General features: G+C 52.7%; 1 protein-coding gene across 2 annotated transcripts; it reads left to right on the top strand.

Annotated features, from left to right (window-relative positions):
• The first annotated feature begins 6,072 nt into the window (after positions 1-6,072).
• Positions 6,073-12,548, top strand: C1QTNF6 (C1q and TNF related 6). Of its 2 annotated transcripts, none has more exons than XM_049821727.1 (3): positions 6,073-6,113; positions 10,080-10,317; positions 11,740-12,548. In XM_049821727.1, the coding sequence occupies exons 2-3, from the start codon at positions 10,086-10,088 to the stop codon at positions 12,285-12,287; spliced, it is 780 nt and encodes a 259-aa protein (XP_049677684.1). In that variant the 5' UTR covers positions 6,073-6,113; positions 10,080-10,085; the 3' UTR covers positions 12,288-12,548. The 2 variants fall into 2 exon arrangements, with proteins under 2 accessions (XP_049677684.1, XP_049677685.1); XM_049821728.1 differs by lacking the exon at positions 6,073-6,113 and adding an exon at positions 9,354-9,429.
• Positions 12,549-17,397: the final 4,849 nt, after the last annotated feature.

The raw sequence follows: 17,397 nt of genomic DNA, 5'->3' as shown, positions 1-17,397 counted from the left end.
TTCCTGCAGGTTCTGCTAAATGTCTGTCCCCACACCTTGAACTTCTCCACAAATGCTGTTGCTAAGCTACAGCCATCAAGAAGACTCTCATATCAGAGCCCTTGGTTATATTTGGGCACTTTTCTCCACAAATAAATTTGGGAAGGAGGGACCCACCCTGGTGGGTGCCTGAGGTCAGGAAATGTTGGAGGAGGCAGTCCACGGAGGGTCAGTGATGAGAGCTGGCTGGGTGATGGAAAGATGTCTCACAGGTCACTTGAGAGAAGGGATGAGATGTGAAGGGATGGCATGGGGCCAGGTGTACTGGGACAGAAGACAAAAGCCCTGGACTGGAAAGCAGAACAAGCTGCAGCAGCTGAGGATGATGGGAACAGAACCACTTTATGAGGAAGCAAGAGACAAGGTCACCCAAAAGTGATGTGAGAAGAAGTGAAAACCTGGCAAGCATCAGGGGAACTGCAGTGCAGGGCACCCGAGGTCAGGAAAGGACCGCCGCAGGGCATCAGGTGAGGAGACATGTCCCAGCCAGGTCAGAGAGCAGAGGAAGGGTGGGAAGGGACTGCAAACATGACCGAGCAAAAGACATTCAGCTGTGCTCTCAGCCACTGGTACAGCCATCAGCTCCCTGACAGAGAAAGATTGTCCCTATGAATCCTCCATCCTCTTGTTTCCTCTTTGAGCTGGGGATGCTGGTGCCAAGGCGCAGCCTCAGGAGCTGAGCTACTAGCGATACCACACAGCTATTGCTTAGCTCCTCTCACAAAGTGCACTTGCTCCCCTAAGCGTGGGCAGTCAGACACCCAGGAGCACAGGTTCAACTCATGGGGAAAAGAAAGTGCTTGGTAGCCAGTTTCTATCCTCTGCTAACTCTTCACATCTCCTCCTCCTTCCATCCACGCATCAGCTGCCCACACTGGGCCCCATTGAGAAAAGCAGCCTAACTATTTATGGGCATGGGATACACAGCCTGTTGGACTAAAACAGCCTTTTTTTTTTTTTTTTTTTTTTTTGCTTGGGGAGCTCCCACAGCATCCACTGGGTGAAGCACAATCAAGAAATCCTAGCCCAATGAAGATGAACTGCCAAAGCTCCTGCCTCTATATGGGGCAACAAACAGTAGGAAGATTGAAAGGTTTGGATACCAATGGTCAGACAGATGGACAACGCGGCACTTTAAATGGGGGCCCATCTTATTTCTCTCGCGGTGAGGAGCAGGGCAACGTGAATGCTGGGCACCGCTGGCACAGCAATCACAGTAGGACAGGGGAGAAATGGTATTAGCTGGGGGGCATGTAGTGCTGCTCATGGTTGATGACCAGGCATTGAAGAAGGCATGTGACAGTGAATGAGGACCTTGCAGGAGGCAGCTCAGACGGGTTTGGGGGCAGCTATAGGAAAGGTTTCCTTCTCCACAGAGTGTCTGCCCAGCTGCCGTGGGGAGGTGGGGGAGTTCCCTGGCTGCCAACACACTTAACGGAGACTCTCTCCTTCACCACCGAATTGAGCTGAGACTTCATTTTGCACGCCTTTGCAGCTCCATCTGCTGCAAGTCACCACTCAAAAAACTCCACCAACTGGTTGGTTTCTTAAAATACCTACATCTCTGAAGGGCCCAAGCACTGCAATGCCAGCACCAAGCAAGTGCGCCAAGGAGACATCGTTTTGACACGTGGAGTCTGAGCCCACTAGCAAGGCAGCTCTGCAGGGGAGCCTGCTGGGGAAAACCAGAATGTGTTCCAGGGAGAACTGCAAAAAAATGGGGGTCTTTAGTTTAAACAGGAGCTTAAAAGAAAAGGGTCACAAGCATCATATTTTTCTGCCTTGTGTTTTCTTCTCCCTCCTACGCCACATCCTATTTTTCAGTGACAAATTGGGGGAAAAAAAGGGAGATGAACTGAAAATAAGACTGGAGGAGGAAAAAGAAAACGTATTTGTTGTCTGAAATTCATGAGGAGAAAACAAACGCTACAAAATTCTGCCAATTATTACCATTGATTAAAAGGCTGTTTTTCATAGGAACAGACGTTTGGAATGATGGCCGGTACCTCGCTGCCTCCTGACCCCTGCTTCTTTCCTCAGCACTGTCATCCTCTTGGTGAATCCCCAGTTTTTTCTGTGGTAATAGCATTAATCCGATGGCCCTTGTGATCCCTCTCTCTCTCCTAACGATGGTACCGTTGACTCCAGGAAACCCAGAGGCCAAGGGGACCGTGCGCAGTGGCTAAGTGAAATTCTGGCCATGTTCAGGGGGATTTGTTCCAGTCAGATATGGAAATGGATTTTTCTATTCTGGGTGCAGAGACATGGAGATAAGGGCTCCATCAAGCCCTGTGCTGCACAAAAGGTTTTATTCTCGTCACGTAGAGATCGGAGCTGCAAGACTAGAAAGGTCCGCAATGATTTCAGCAGCATTGTGCAATGCCTCTTCCCAGCAAATGTTTGATCATACATGGGGTGTTAGAGACACGGAGACCCCATTCTGCCAGCTGCCCGGAGAGTTCCTACGCGCACGTCAGAGTGCACAAGAGCAGAAAGAGAGGGGTGTATGTACGTGATGTGTATACATGCATACAAATTAGTATTTATGTGATAGCATGTTTGTATGAGTGGGTACATGTGACTGTGTGAATGTGTATAAATATATATATACATATTCAGGGCTGTGGGTGCTTTGATTCAAGTATAGCTATGTGTGCATGAGACCATATGTGGCCACCCACACAGATGCACACATATCCAGACACGCACGTACCTCTTGCCCTAAGCATGAATGCAAGAATGCAGCGCATCATACACCTTCGTACACACAGCCCAGGCATGGGCTAAAACTGGGAGATGACAACTGGACCCTGCAAATGACCCTCCCCACACACGGGCCCACCATACCTGCACAGCCAAGCACATTTCTGCCAGCCCAACAGTGGCTCGGGGCAGCTTCGGACACACTCAGTGTGACCCTTTTGCTCTGCAGTGGATCTTCAAGAGAGAAACTGGAAGGGCAGTGAATGGTGACTGGGGAGGGGTGCCAACGTGGAGAGGCGAGGGTGCGTTTCCAGGCTGTTACTAACACAGCCCACACTTAATGTCATTTGAAGCTGTTGTTAGGGAGCTGCTGTATTTGTCATCAGCAGGGAAACACAGCAGCTCAGCTCAGGCAACAGCAAAACTGTCCAGGCCACATTCTGCTTCAGCTGCTGTACAGGACCGTGAAGAAGGGGGAGTGGGGAGGGGGCAGGAAGCAGTTAATCAGTTGTTGAACTAGGGTAGCCAGTGGATAAAAGAGACAGGGAGATACAAGAAAGGGAAACACCCTTCAAAAGAAGATGTTCCTGGCTCTCCTGAGGATTCAACGGAGAACTGAAATGCTTTATCTGCTCGAACGAGTGGAAAATATGCAAATATTTGCTCGTGAAAACTTGGTGTTCTTTGCCTTCCCAAGCATAAAATATGCAAACGCCATGCACAACGCAGCCAGCTCACTCAGATCTCACACTCACCATGTCATGCACAAACACAAACACACACCGGACACGTCAGTGCAGCCAAAGACAAGCGCCTGGGCTGCAGCGTGTCCTTCTACACATGACAAACAGGGCTGCGTGGGAAGGAAATCTATACGCCTTGATTCACAAACTGTGCATGCACGGACTGTGCCCCATCACTGTTTTCCTTTGGTGGTCTTTAACAGGAGCAGCTGTTAAGCTGCGGGTGGGAGTTTGCAGAGAGGATGGAGGGCCATAAGCCCACCTCTGTCCCTACCTGCCCTCCAGCCGTGGGTGCCAACCATCGGCAGGAGTAGCAGGCTGCCTGCCATTTGCAGGCAGTGGGGCAGTGCCAGTGCCGGAGGGAGGCACCACTATCTTCTTGGAAATCCCACCTGTTCACCATGGAGGTTGTGGACCTGGAGATCCATGCAGACCCCTCTGTTAGACCCTCAGAGGCGTTGTAGCTACTGCAAGGCATCATACAGTTGCAGCAGAGATCTGTTGCTGTGAAAACCATTGAGCTTCGCTGCGTGGGTATTGAACACCACCTGTGCCCCGTGCCTTGAAGATGGAGTGATGAACACGCTCGTGCTGGATCGAATGGCCAGAGAACATGGCAGGACTCTTGCCCTGTTGACTGGTTTTAGGACCAGACTCAGGACAGTGCTACCAAGTGATGGTAGAACCTTTCTGTTTCAATCCCCCTCCCCCCGTGTCAGCGTGGTTCCCTTAGTGGGAAGTACCTGTCACAGATCCAAGAGTTTCCGTGAGCTCTTAAACACCACCTTCCCCCTCTTGCCACAAAGTGCTTGTTCCTTTGGTGAGAAAGCTCATGGGTACCTCTGAAGAAAATTTTCGTGCCCTAACCACTGTCCACCTTTCTCAGCGCTCCTTGTGAGAGCTGAGATGCTCCCAGTAGTGATCGACTGCTGATAACTGCTCAGGGCAGGGCTAAGAGTGTGTGTAGGAGAGGACAGCACAGGGGCAGAAACTCCTGGGTCTACACAGGAGTGGATGGGAGGAGGAGGCATTCAGATGCATTCAGATGTAGATAAGCAGAAGGCAGCAGCAGGCTCGGCTGAAGGTTATTTTTAAGAACTGGTTCAAACAGGCTGCAATGTCACCTGGTATCTCCCACCCACCCAGGCTCTTGGGCCTAGATGCTTACAAGGCAACAAAGTCTTGCTGGTTGCGCTAGGGTTAGCGCTTGTAGTCACCTGCCAGATTTTTGGGGTGGATACTGTCGCAGTTTCTTGTCTCAGAGGTCTCTCAGGCAGGGTCACAAGGTGGGGGTAAGAGATGGGACACTTAAGCTGGAAAAGCTACCTATGGGGAGGACAGCCTGGGTGACGCGCCCAAAGCATCTCCAACTGATGCAGAGTGTCAGCCAGTCTGTGATACACCATTCAGCCGTGTCTGGCAGACATGCGGTGTCTCGGGGGCAGTGGGAAGTGGGACACAAGCTCACGCTTTCATGCTTAGTGCTGGAGACTGCCAGGTCTAGCAACAGCTTTGCCCCAGCGATGAGTAAAGGTGAACGGCTCTTCCAGCTGCTCCTCAGCCACGTGGCGTTTCAGCAACGCGCCGCAAAAAAAATGTAGCGGCTTTGCCAGGCCTTGATCTCTGTGTGAGACAGTCCAGGCTGCCGAGCAGCCCACAGCAGAAATCCCTGCTGGCAGCAGTGCCCTCAAACTCAGCAGCAGCCTGCGTAAAGCCATGGAATGCGTTGTTCCTGGTTGGTCCAGGCCGCACATGGGCAGAAGTTAGGAGAGAAATGTAGCCAGGCAGCTGACGTCCGACAGGCCTGCCCATCCTCAGAGATGTACAAGATATTCTAAGCCAGTAATTTCATACTGTGTTGGCGCTCTTGGGTAACAAGGGCTGGCTGTTACACAAGGCTCGTGCACAGCCGTGGAGTCCACAGGCTGGAAAAGATTCATCTGATCACAGAACTGTAGAATAGTTTGGGTTGGAAGGGACCTTTAAAGGTCATCTAGTCTTCCCAACCCCCTCGGCAGCCTGGCCAGAGATGATCAGTGAACCCAATACGGTGGAGGGCCAGCTGCTCTTACAGGGTAACCTGAGGGCACCCCGAAATACTGCAGCATAAAAACCCACTGTCACCTTTCTGTGCCTCAGGTGTCCCTCTCCCCGTTTGCAGGCGCTAGGGAAGGGTAAAGCAAAGGTACCCAGCAGCTGTGGGGCAGTGATGGAGAGGAGGCGAGCACAGAACAGTGCTGCCCATCGCTTCCCAGCTCTTGAAACACATGAGCTCTCTTGCCAAGGGTAGCAACAGCAGTAGCCAAAAGCCTGAACTTTGCTTCCAGAAGGAATCAGCTGTTGAGCTGAGCAAATCGTGATGTTGTGCGGGGTGGGTGGAAGAAGGGAGGTAGGGAGAGCCAAGTCTGACACGGGCCAGAGCTGGGGCTGAAGTGGGGGGGGGGGGAGAAAGACACGCACAAAGGCCTGGGAGGCAAGATGGAAAAGACAGTAATTACATAAGAGCACTTGGCGAGCATCTGGCTGGAGTCAGCTGGGCCCCGCCAGCCCTCCCTCCCCGCGCTCCTAACCAGGAGCAGCTGAGGATACGGAGAACCCAACGCGGGACCCCTCCGGAGGGGAGCGGAGGTAAGAGGTCCTCCGCTTCCCCTCCCGGCTTGCGATGCTCTTGGAGAGCGGGGACGGAGGGGTGGGGAAAAGGGGAAAGGGAAAGCGGCTGCGATGGAGGAGAAGCAGGCGAGAAAGGGAAGAGAAGATGCCGTTTCTCTGCCTCTTGGTGCGGATGATACCTTTGCTCCGGAGGTTTTGATGAGGGAGGAGGCGTGAAGAGCGAGCGTGTGGGTGTTTGTGGGTGGGTGCGAGTACGTGTGTATGTGTAGCAGGGCAGGGGATCCACATGTGCAGCGGGGGGAGCTGAGCTGTACACAGGGGCTGGAAAGGGGAGAAAACATCAAAGTCGTTTGGTGTGTCTACCTGTAAAGTCATTTCCTTCCTTCTGTACCTGTGGTAGAGAGGGTTAATAGGATGGAGGCAGTCACTGGGGGAGAGCCAGGCTTTATCCCCCTACTTTGCCTGTGCTGGGGGGGTTGCAGGACAAAGGAGGAAACATAGAAGGAGGAGGAAGCAGCTGCTTTTGAGCAGGGATTGTTGCTGTCTAATCTGGCCAGAGCTTCCCTGGGCTGCCTCCAAGGCAGAGTGTGTTGATGAGGGAGAGGGAAGATCGCTGAGCACACAAGGTGCCTTCAGGCTTGGGTTACACTTAAAAGCGCGGCTGGCACAGGGTTATTGGAAAGCATTCTCAAAACTCGTATCTTTGAGCACTCGGCCATACAAGCCAAAACCTCCTGCAAATGTGGCTGCCCTGGCAAAATGTTGCTGGTACAGCTAGTTCCCTTTAGGGAGCAGGGCGATATTACCCTGGCAAAAGTGTCTTTACTGGCATAAACTGCTGCCCAGCTGGGCAGTGCCACCAGTGCAAGTCTTTGTTTGCTGGCTCCCTCTGGTCCCTATTCAGCTGAGGCAGGACACTAAATACAAAGTCCCGCTCATTGCCCGCTGTGAGCTGTTTTTGCAGGCAGCTGAGACAAAGGCAAAGACCCCAGCTGATGAGGTCCTCCACGAAGAACGTTTGCTTGGTTGTGGGCAACTCAGGAGCACAGATGGAAACGTGAGATGGAAATGAGGACAATGGCCTCCCTGCTACCTGTTCCCCTTGGAAAGGTAGAGGAGGCCAGACATAAGGCCGAGAGCTGCAAAAGGGGGTAATGTCATGTTTGGAAATAAGCCAGGCAGGAAAACCTGAGGGAGTGAGGCACTGCAATAGCTATGATGGGACAGAGAGGAACTTTGCCTTCAGTGTCAGTCTCTGAGTTTTCATGCACCCCAGAAAATTTATTGGCTTTCAATAGTACTGTCAGTTGCTGAAATCCCCGCCAGCAGCAGGCAGGAGTAGACAACACAACTGATCACAGAAACCCGCTTCTGTCGGCTGGCAAGGCTCCATTAATGAGAAGTGTTGCCCTAACCTTTCGCCCTCTCATTTTCCAAAAGGGGAAACTGAGGCACAGGCAGACGTGGCAAACTTGCAATGGGTCTCATTGCATGTCAGTGCTGGAGCCTGGCAAGGAACTCATGAACACAGCAGTGAATTTCTTGGTCCTCTTCCTTCCCTGGCTGGGAGGCATGTTCACTCCATGTTCATTGAGCTCCAGGCTGACAGGCAGCCTGAGAATATCTCCAGGCCTCCCAGCCCCCCTTCCTCCCTTCCCCCCAGCTCGCAGCACATATTTTCCCAGAGTTTTCCGCTTGCTTCTCCAGTGGTGCTGGGGTCCTGCCAAACGCCAGCCACTCTCTGGGAAGCGGGGCCTCCCATTCCCAAACCAAACAAATGGGAGAAGGAAAACAGGAAAAAAAAAAAAAAGTCCAAGCACACGTAGATATGCACAAAACCCTTTCCCCCTCGGAAACCTTGGAGCCTTCTCCAGCTCCTCTTGCAAATTGCAGGAGGCGCAGTGCTGACTTGGCACTTCTGGCCCCCGCAGAAGAGAGCTATTGCCCATCCTTCCTTCTACCTCCCACAGATACATATGTGCATCCCCCCAGGGTATAAGTTCGCAAATCCAGTTTTGCTGCAGAGCAGGATCCCCCAAATCCTCTTACCAACTGATTCTGCAGTGTAAGAAAAGTCTCCTGTCTTTCCCCCATGATCTTCTCCCCCCCCCCCCCCCCAAATGCCCTTCATTCCCAGGTTCTGGTGCAGCCACGTAGTGCTCATCCCAACAGCACAAGCATGTCAGCTTGGCACCAGGCTGGGGGCAAAGATCACGGCCAGGGTTTGCTCCAGATCCTCAGCTTTGCTGGCAGCTTCAGGCCAGGCACACCCCTCCGTGAAAACTGCTCAGCCGGGACCTAACCGGGGACGTGACCGGGGAATGACACGCGCCGGAGTGCAAGGCTTGGGCCTCTGCCCAGGGAGAGGGGATGTCCAGAGAGGGGAAAAAAACCTGATGCCTCTCCCAGTTGGCAGATGAGCCTGCTAGAAATATCATGCCTGGGACAAGAGTCCACAGTGACGTGGAGAAGAAACAATGCGGGAGAGAATGAAAGATGAAGTTTGGGGACTATGAGTGGGCCAGGCACAGCTGGGGAGAAAGTGTGGCCAGCCAAGTGAAGGGCTAATGCATGGGACAAGGCACTAACACAAAGGTATGAGGGCAGGGTCCTGCACCATCCCACCTGAAGGAAAGTCTGGCTTTTGCACCGATGTACCTCACCTTGCGCATCCTGAGATGCTCAGGGTTGGACACTGCCCTGCTGCCTGCCCACTCCTTGTACAGGGTGCAATCTGTGCTGCCTGCATTTTGCTGATCGAGGCTAGGTTGTTGGGAAGCAAAAAGGCAGAGGGGAAAAAAAAAAAAAAAACCAACCCAAACCATATAGAAGGAAAAGGCCCTACCTAGGAAAGAGTTAAAAGGCGCCGAAACCCAAGCCGGTTTGCAATGGAGAGCGCCCAAAGCCAGGGAGGGAAAGGGAGGGAGAGGGGAGGGAGCAGGTCCAAGCCCAGTTTGCTCACCCAGCCAGCACTCAGCAGTGCCTGTGCCAAGAGCCAGCTTTCTTAAAGCCATGGGCCCGGGGGGCCGGCATTGCAGGCGGAGGGGAGCCCGCAAGCAAGGGCTGGGAAGCACAGAGGGGAGCCCTCAGCCTTTGGGGTGAGCTGCCACGCTAAGCTGGGGTGCAGGCAGAGGGAAGGGGGGGCAGAGGCTGGGAGAGGGGCTTTCTCAGCTTGTTTGCGCGTCTGTATTTCGTAAGCATGCTACTCCACAGGCTGCCTGCTCCGAGATTTGCTTCCTTCACCCTCTGCAGCGGAGCAGCTCTCCTCTGGTCTGTCTGCGAAGGCCTGGAATTGCTGGCCGCTCTCGGAGGAGCCGGCCATCCCTTTGGGAAGGTGCTGGGGTTTGGCTAAGAATACAACTAGCGTTGGTGGGAGGGGGCTGAGGCACAGAGAGGGATGGGATTTGGGGGGGGGGGGGGGGGGGAGGAGCGGGCTGAAGTTAAGTTCCCAACCCACAGGAGAGGGTGCCTCTCTGCAGAGAGATGTGGGTCGGACTCCGGCTGGGACAGGGGGGGTTGCTGGGTTAGACTCCCGAAAATAGTTGATACCTAGTGACTGGAGGACTGGAGAAGTTTTTTACAGCCCTCCCCACAGATTCAGCAGCCTACCAGAGTATGCTTTTGCTAAAGGCGCTGTGGGCCTTGCCATGTGTCCTTCCTCTGTCCCAGGCTGGGGATTGAATCTTCTAATGGCTCCAGTGGTTTGCCTAGTAAGGGTCAAGCCTTCTTCCAGAGTTAGTACCTAGTCTCCATCGGTCTGGGCAGAAGGGCGTGGGGCATCCTCTTGGGCCATGCGGTTGCTACTCAGATTGCAGCCTTGAACCTCCAGGGAGTTGAAGCATGTAAACTCCCTCCACAGGACAATGCCATTTCATCCCACCCCTGGCTCCAGTCACAGAAAGACGTTTTGTGGTGATCTCTGCTCCATCCCCCGTGTCCTCCCCTTCTTATACCTCACTCTGGCGCTTCCTCGTATCTTCCCAGGTCACCATGGGTATAATTCACCTGCGCGCATCCCTGGCCTTCCTTCTTCTCCCTCTTGTTGTGCTTGGGGCACCCACCGATGAAGCCCACCCCACAGAACCAGCCCCCGGTGCTTGCAAGCGTTGTTGTGACCCACTGGACTCTTCCACAGATGCCCCACCGCTCCCTCCCAGCCACTACCACTTGCCCTACCCAATGCCGGAGGTCCGTCCCTATATCAACATCACCATACTGAAGGGTAAGTGCCCATCGTGGCCCCAGGATGCCAAGATCTGCTCAGAGACCGGTGGCACCGCGGTGGAGGTGACAGCTGGGTTGCTGGCATGCTGGTTATGCTAACAGCCAGCCAGATGCCATCCTGACGGGTATGTGACTGCACACACCAGTTCCCAGGGTTTAGATGTTTTGTGCGGTGATCAAGAGTAGCCTGGGTGGGAGGGAAGTCAGTGCATATCTGTGCTGTGACCTCTGTGTCTTGGGATGCTGCCTGCTCCCAGTTCTTCCTCCCTGCTAGCACAGGAGTGGCAGTGGCAGCCTCTGGCCAAGCTGGGAGGACACTTTCCTGGTCTCAGACTTCCAGAGTCCTGTAGTGCCTGAGGGAAGAAGCAGTCTCCATCTAGCTGCAAAATAAGCATGTTTGGAGGGTAGGCATGGGCATCTGGGAAGGCTGTGGGGAAACCTTCTCCAGCTCCATTTTGGAGGGGGAGGAGGGCAAGGGAAGGCAGCAGCTATTTGCAAGCACCTCCAGGCTAACTGGCAGTGACCTGGCTCGTTCCTCCCTGCTGTGGCTGGCTTGGCTAACGGGAAAAGGCTCCCTCTTTTAGATCAGCTCCTCCCTTCAGGGCTCCCCTTTTAGCCTTTGCTGCTGGCAAAAGCCTGTTCCCAGTTGGATCCTGCTCCACTCGCTTACTGTTGCTCTGCGGTTCCTCCAGGCTAGCTGGGCAGATGCTCCCCCTTCCCTGCCCAGCCTGGAAATAGCTGCAGTCCATCAAAGCTCAGAATTGTGTCTGGGGCACATGAAGGCCTGGGCTAGAGTGGGGTGTTGCAGGGGGACCTGCAATACCATGCGGGGGATGGAGAGGAGGAAAAGAAAAAGGCACAAATTTGGGATTTTCACCCAAATCTGGAGGCTGCTTTCACCCGCGACTCTTCTCTCTGTACACAAAGTACGTTCTGGTGCTGCTTTCTCCCTGTATTGATGCCTGCCCAAGCGTGTGACAGGCAACACACAACCCCCAGGTTAGAACTGCAGTATTAATTATACAGGATGCCCAAAGGATGCCGGTATTGTCAAAGTACCAGCCCTCTAACTTACACTGCACCACCCGCCAAGTCCAGCTTGGATCTTTTCCCTCTGACCCACCTCATTGTACCTCTCTAGTCATATTCTCCCACAGGCTTCCCCTTCTTCAGCCTACAGCAAGAACAGTGTGCGCACTAGATGGGGCTTCATAAAAGAAGAGTCCCTAGTTGCACCCAGAGCACTGCTAGCTCCTTTCCCATGAAGCACAGTGATATTGTGACCCTCAGGAGCATTCCTTCTTCTGGCATTGCCCCATCCTTCAGCAATCCTCTGCCTCCTCATTAGGCTTTCTCACCGCCACTTCCACCTCTCCCTCTGGTATCACACAGGAGTTGTGTCCTCTGCTTCCTCTTGTAGGAGAGAAAGGAGACCGGGGAGAGCCTGGGATGCCAGGGAAATGGGGCAAAGAAGGACCACGAGGTGAGCGGGGTGCCCAGGGCCAGAAGGGCAGTAAAGGACAGATGGGCACAGCCGGAGACCCCTGCAAGCATCAGTACGCTGCGTTCTCCGTTGGTCGCAAAAAAGCGCTGCACAGCAGTGAGGGCTTCCAGGTCTTGATCTTCGACACCGTCTTCGTCAACCTCTACAGCCACTTCGACATGTTCAATGGCAAATTCTACTGCTATGTAGGTGGACTTTACTATTTCAGCCTCAACGTCCACACCTGGAACTTCAAGGAGACCTACATGCACATCATGCACAACGAAGAAGAGGCAGTCATCTTGTATGCCCAACCCAGTGACCGCAGCATCATGCAGAGCCAGAGCCTCATGCTGGAGCTTCAGGAAAATGATGAGATCTGGGTGAGGCTCTACAAGCGGGAGAGGGAGAATGCCATTTACAGTGACGATGTTGATGTGTACATCACCTTCAGTGGGTACCTGGTCAAGCCCAGCACTGACTAACTGCCTTTCCTCCTCCTTGGGGCCTCTTCGGCTTTTTTCTTCTTCCTCTCTCTCTCTCTTTACTGCCCACAACCACTGCAAATCACTTGGAAATGGGCCTGTCAAATCTCAGGCACTGAGTGTGAAACTTGCCACACTGGCTCCCACCTCACGCTCTCTTGTAGCCAGGCCTGTATCTGTCCACTTACAGTGTGACACTACCATCTCTCGCCCTCTCACCTCATGACCCCACCCCAACTTAGGTTATTGGCTTCTTCCAAATCTGCCAGCAAGCTGTGTCTGGCATTTAGGGTCCTAGAGCAGGAGGAAAGCTAAAATGCTGCTCCTGGGGATGTGTCCCTCCTTGGGGCTTCATACACAAAGGACTCCTGTAGAAAGGGCTGGAAAGTCCCCAGTGCCTGGGTGCATCTGGTTCCTCTCCATCCCAGCTAGGCATGCCAGTTTCGCAGCCTGCAACATGGCCTTAATGTCACCTCTCACACCTGTAGTCTGGAGAGCGGCCTGGGGTCTGATGGCCTCCTGTAGCACAAGGAAGATGTAGGAGCGGTGAGAGATGATACTGTCTTTCCAAAAAGGGGACTGTTGGCCTTCTGAAGTATGTCATTGGCTTTCCTTAGACACCCTTCTGGGTTACAGAGTCCAGGTTGGCTGTAAAATCTAGGCCTGGTGGGATTGTCCTCCTCTTTGAAGAGATGAAGGGCCAGACGCTCAGCCAGACCCTTCAGAAGCATCTGCCATTGAATCAGTAGAGCCCTCCACTCTATTCCTACTAGGATCATAAGTACAGAATGAGAGAGAGACACAACCCTCCCAAACCTCCCCTGGGGTGCTACTCGGTCTCGGTTCCCCAGCTGCGGGAAGCTAGTCCAGGCAGTGAACCCGAATCTGCTCTCTTCTTTGGCAGAGGTTGGACCCATGCCCTTCCATTGGTATCGGCAGTCATCCCTAACACTTGCTGATGTGAGGGGAGAGTCAGGCCCTGGCTCCTGCATGCCATTACGTTGTCCTCCTGAAGGTGGTTCTCCCACATTAATATTGAGGGATGGCTGTTTCAGAACCTGAGCTGCAGGCTGTAAGGGCAATTGCAGTTAAATCAGTTCCAAACCTGGGCAGGTTGGCACCTCTTTGCCTCTGTGATGGAAAAGAGATAGAGGTGACACTACAGGACCTCGCCCCAGGGTTAAAAGCTTCCCCTGCCACACGCTCCGTGCCCTTTTCTGGCAATCTCATCAGAGCGACTGAGAAAAGCATGTGGCTAAAACAAACCCTCGCTCTTCTTGTCAGGTTGGAGATGTCGCAGTGGGAAAGGAATGCCAGCGGTAGGGTTTTCTAGTACCATTTCTACTGGTCTCACCCTGTTCTCACTCACTGGGATTGCTACGGTCCTGGGGGGAGCAGGTGAGGCTGACTCAGCACTTTGGGAAACCTACTTCCACACGTTGTGGTGCTCCCGTAAACAGCAGTGCCAAGAGTGGTGTCTTTTTTGAGTCTCAGGACAGGACAAGCAGGAGAAACTGTATTTCTCCTCTGCCCATCACTGATCATGAAGTCTTCTGACTTATCTAAACTTCTGCGTTCTCATGATAAGCCATGGTCTCTGCCTATAGCACCTGGGACTACCAGAGCTCTCCCATAGGAGATACGCATCATTATACAGGACTAGGTCCGGTACACTCAGCCAGGGATGGCAAAGGCACATGGACCCAGGCTAAATATTAGAAGTGAACTTGAGAGAATTGCAGGACATTTTCTCTCTTGCCCTGTTTACTTACCCTCCCTGCTTTGCTGAGGAAGCTGTACAGACTGGAATGAGTTTTGGACACTTTCTGCCTTGGATCCTCCCCACCACTGTCACTGAGGCAAGGGGTATAAAAACAAGGTTTCGCTGAGGCAAAGCTGGGTTTTTCCCAGGGAAACATGTGATGATGGGATCATGGGAACTAAAGAAGACTGTGAGTTTCTTCCCCTCCCTTAGCAAGTCAAGCATGTGGAATTGCTCCGAGATGGGATTTCAGGCAGTAGAGAGGAAGCGGTATGCTGGAGGTGATGCTCAGGACCAAATCCCTTTCTCTCTTCCTCAACAGGCTGCAAACCCAGATATTGTCTATTAACAGTGTATAGTGCCCCTTTGTCTCCCTGAAGTGAAGCAAGCCTCTCTAACACTGAATATCTCCAGAAACAAGCTTCCTTCTTCCTCCTTTTCTATTTGGTGTTTGAATGCCAGTGATAGGTCTCATGTGCTACCCATGAGCAGCCAGATGGTGCCTGATGCACATGAGACAGGAGGGCAGGGGGACCACAGGGTGTGTTTGACAGGCTTCTTGGTGCTAAACAAGAATGCAATCCCTTGGTGCTAAATCAGATTTCAGGAGTATTGGGTGCTTTCTGGAAGGTGTAGTAGGCTGAGTTGTAATGTACTGTGGAATTAATGGTGCTTTATGTTACAAAACCAAATGAACTCCAAGAACTTTTGTATATTTTTTTTTTCCAGTGGTATTAAACTTTTTTCCCTGGTTGTTTTGCACTTAGACCTGCTTTTCCCTCCCAACCTATTCCTTCTAGATCTGATTATCACTGAATAGCATGATGGAAAAGACACTGACCTGAAAGAAACAGGTACAAAGTCTAACTCAGCTCTGAAACTTCCCTGGGAAATCCTTGGCAATCTTCTGTCTGTTTCCTTTGTGGAGAACCATTACCTTAAAGATATTTACTGGTTGAACACTTCTATTTATGACAGCCCTCTCCTCTTTGCTGGGAAAGCTTTAAGAAAATTCAAGGAACGATTCTTTGGAAATTACAAAAAAACCCAGGAGAGTACAATGGGTTGTAGAATTAGGATTCAAGTACTTAATTAATTATATTGAGGAAGGCTGGGTTAATGCTGGAGTTCTATTAAGGGGGATCAGACCCTTTAGCCTGTGAATTTTTTAGCACATCCTTCTATCAAGTATTTAGTAAGCATGTGTGTTTTCTGTTTTCCCTGTGGTGTTTCTTTTTTCTCTGCCAAGAGGTGAAAGCCAGGAAGTACAGATGTAAGAGGGATATTAAACTGTTGACTAGACACTTGCGCTTGCTAACAACAGGGCGAGTGGCAGTTCCAGAGTTAAACGGGACACATATTTTTGGAAGACCTGTATGTGAAAAGAAAGGCTTGAGGTTCAGGTCAGAGGTGGAAAGACAAGTGGCAATTGCCCATAAAGTTGGGGAAAACGGGGAGACATGACGGGAGAGAGAAGACTTGGAGGCTTGAGTGGAAGATCTAGGAGGGCTAGAGTCCTAAGGACAGGGAGATGCCTTTTGGGGGTCTCAGTGCAAGTCGAAGATGTAAGTGGGGTTTTGTTTAGCATCTTTGGGGTTTGGACTGAGGGGACTCCTGCTGAAGTGAAGGAATGGACAAGAAAACAAGAGAAGATGCCCATATAGGACCTTCTGTTTTGAGCTTAATTCATCTTCGCATAGCTTCTCCTGTGGTTTGAAGTATACCAGACGCTTTGTTTGGCAAGGGGTGGAAAACATCATCATACGCATCTTTACAGGCCTCTTTGGTCCTGCATCAGGCCCAGAGCTAGGGCTGTATATCTCCTAGTAAATGCAATAGTGTCAGATCGGAGCCCAGACTTCTTCGCATTTTTTATTTACTTCTGAGGAAGCACATAGAAATGTGTCCTCAGGAAGTGCAGGGGTTGCGCTTGTGCATGTTCCTGGCCCCTTGAGGTGAGATGCTGGTAGATTGGAGGTGACTTTGTCACACTTACAAAAGGTGAGGAGTAAGGGAAGAGGGAGGAGCGGAAACGTGTGGCCAGACCTTCTAGAAAAGTTTTCTATGATTCAATCCTTCAGCCTGCCAACTTGGAGAGGAAAATGCCACCTGAAGAGTCTCTTCAGCCAAATCCCTTGGAGCTAAGATGCGTGGCGACAGGCGGGGTCTGTACCCAGTGCCACCTATCACACCATGGATGCCCAACTGGGGAGTTGCTGTAGGTGAGGCTCAGCTCAGGCAAGGTGAACCCTGCAACGCTGTTGAAGGAACGCAGCCTAAACTGGGTCAGACCAGCCCTGCTGCCCTGCCAGCGGGTGCAGCCGTGCCCTGAAGGCCACAAGATTTCCATTCCCTTCATTCTCCCCAGGGCTGGGTCCTTTTCCATGCAATGGGGCTGCTCTGGTTATGTGAGCCTGGGGCTGGTGACAGCCAGTACCTCTTTCCCAAGCAAATCAAGAAGCATGCCCTGGGGTGGGCAGCTACAGCACTACCCCTGGGGCCGTGCCTCTGTTTTCCCCTGAAAGACAGGTCCAGGCTCTGCTGCAAAGGGCTCTGCGGCTGCGTCTCAAGCTTGTTCAAGGTATCTGCCAAAGGGTTGGCCCTTTAAACTGGCTTCCTGTGGGTTTGTGGTCTTGCAGGTATGAAAGGGGGGGGTGGGGTGGTGGAGAAATGGGAAAGAGGAGGTAAAGGGCAGAATGTGGTGCTGTTCCTGGGGAAGAAAGCACAGCTCAGGGCCAGCTCAGGGCCAGCTCAGGAGAAGATGAAGGCCCTGCAATAGCTCCTTGCCCCGTGATAGCTGCGGGAAGGGGTCAGAGAGAAGAAGGGCAAGAAAAGGAATATAAAAGAAGACCTTTGATCCTACTAGGGGCACTCAGATGAGCACAGGTGGACGTGCCTGCACCCAAAGCACTGGGGGAGCAGGGGCACAGCATGGCAGGACCCGGCCCTGCATGTCCCCTGACCCTTTGTCACAGGTGGGGCAGCCATGGGAAAGGTCTCTGGCAGACCCTCGAGCCTCACCCCGGGTGCCAGCCATGGCGCAGGGTCTGCCCCACGTCAGGGATTTGTGCACCATTCTGGGGGCTGCTGCCACCGTACCATAGCAGGTTTTCCCTCTGCTCCAGCCTGCTGTCCCTCCTCCCCTCCCAAGCCACCCAGACAACCTGCTTCACTTCACCTCAGCCTTGTTTATCTCCCAGAGTCCAGGGAGGGAGAGAGGGTGATGCAACGCCCCAGCTACCATCACCCAGCGTGGTAAGCAGAGCCCCTGCCTCTCTCCATCCAGCACATGGCGGCCAGATGCTGGCAATGGGTTGAACCTACCCCCAAATCTTTTTCTCACCTTCC

This window comes from Accipiter gentilis, chromosome 18 (genome assembly GCF_929443795.1).
Source record: "Accipiter gentilis chromosome 18, bAccGen1.1, whole genome shotgun sequence".
NCBI lineage: Eukaryota > Metazoa > Chordata > Aves > Accipitriformes > Accipitridae > Astur > Astur gentilis.
This window is presented reverse-complemented; position numbering and strand designations above follow the sequence as displayed.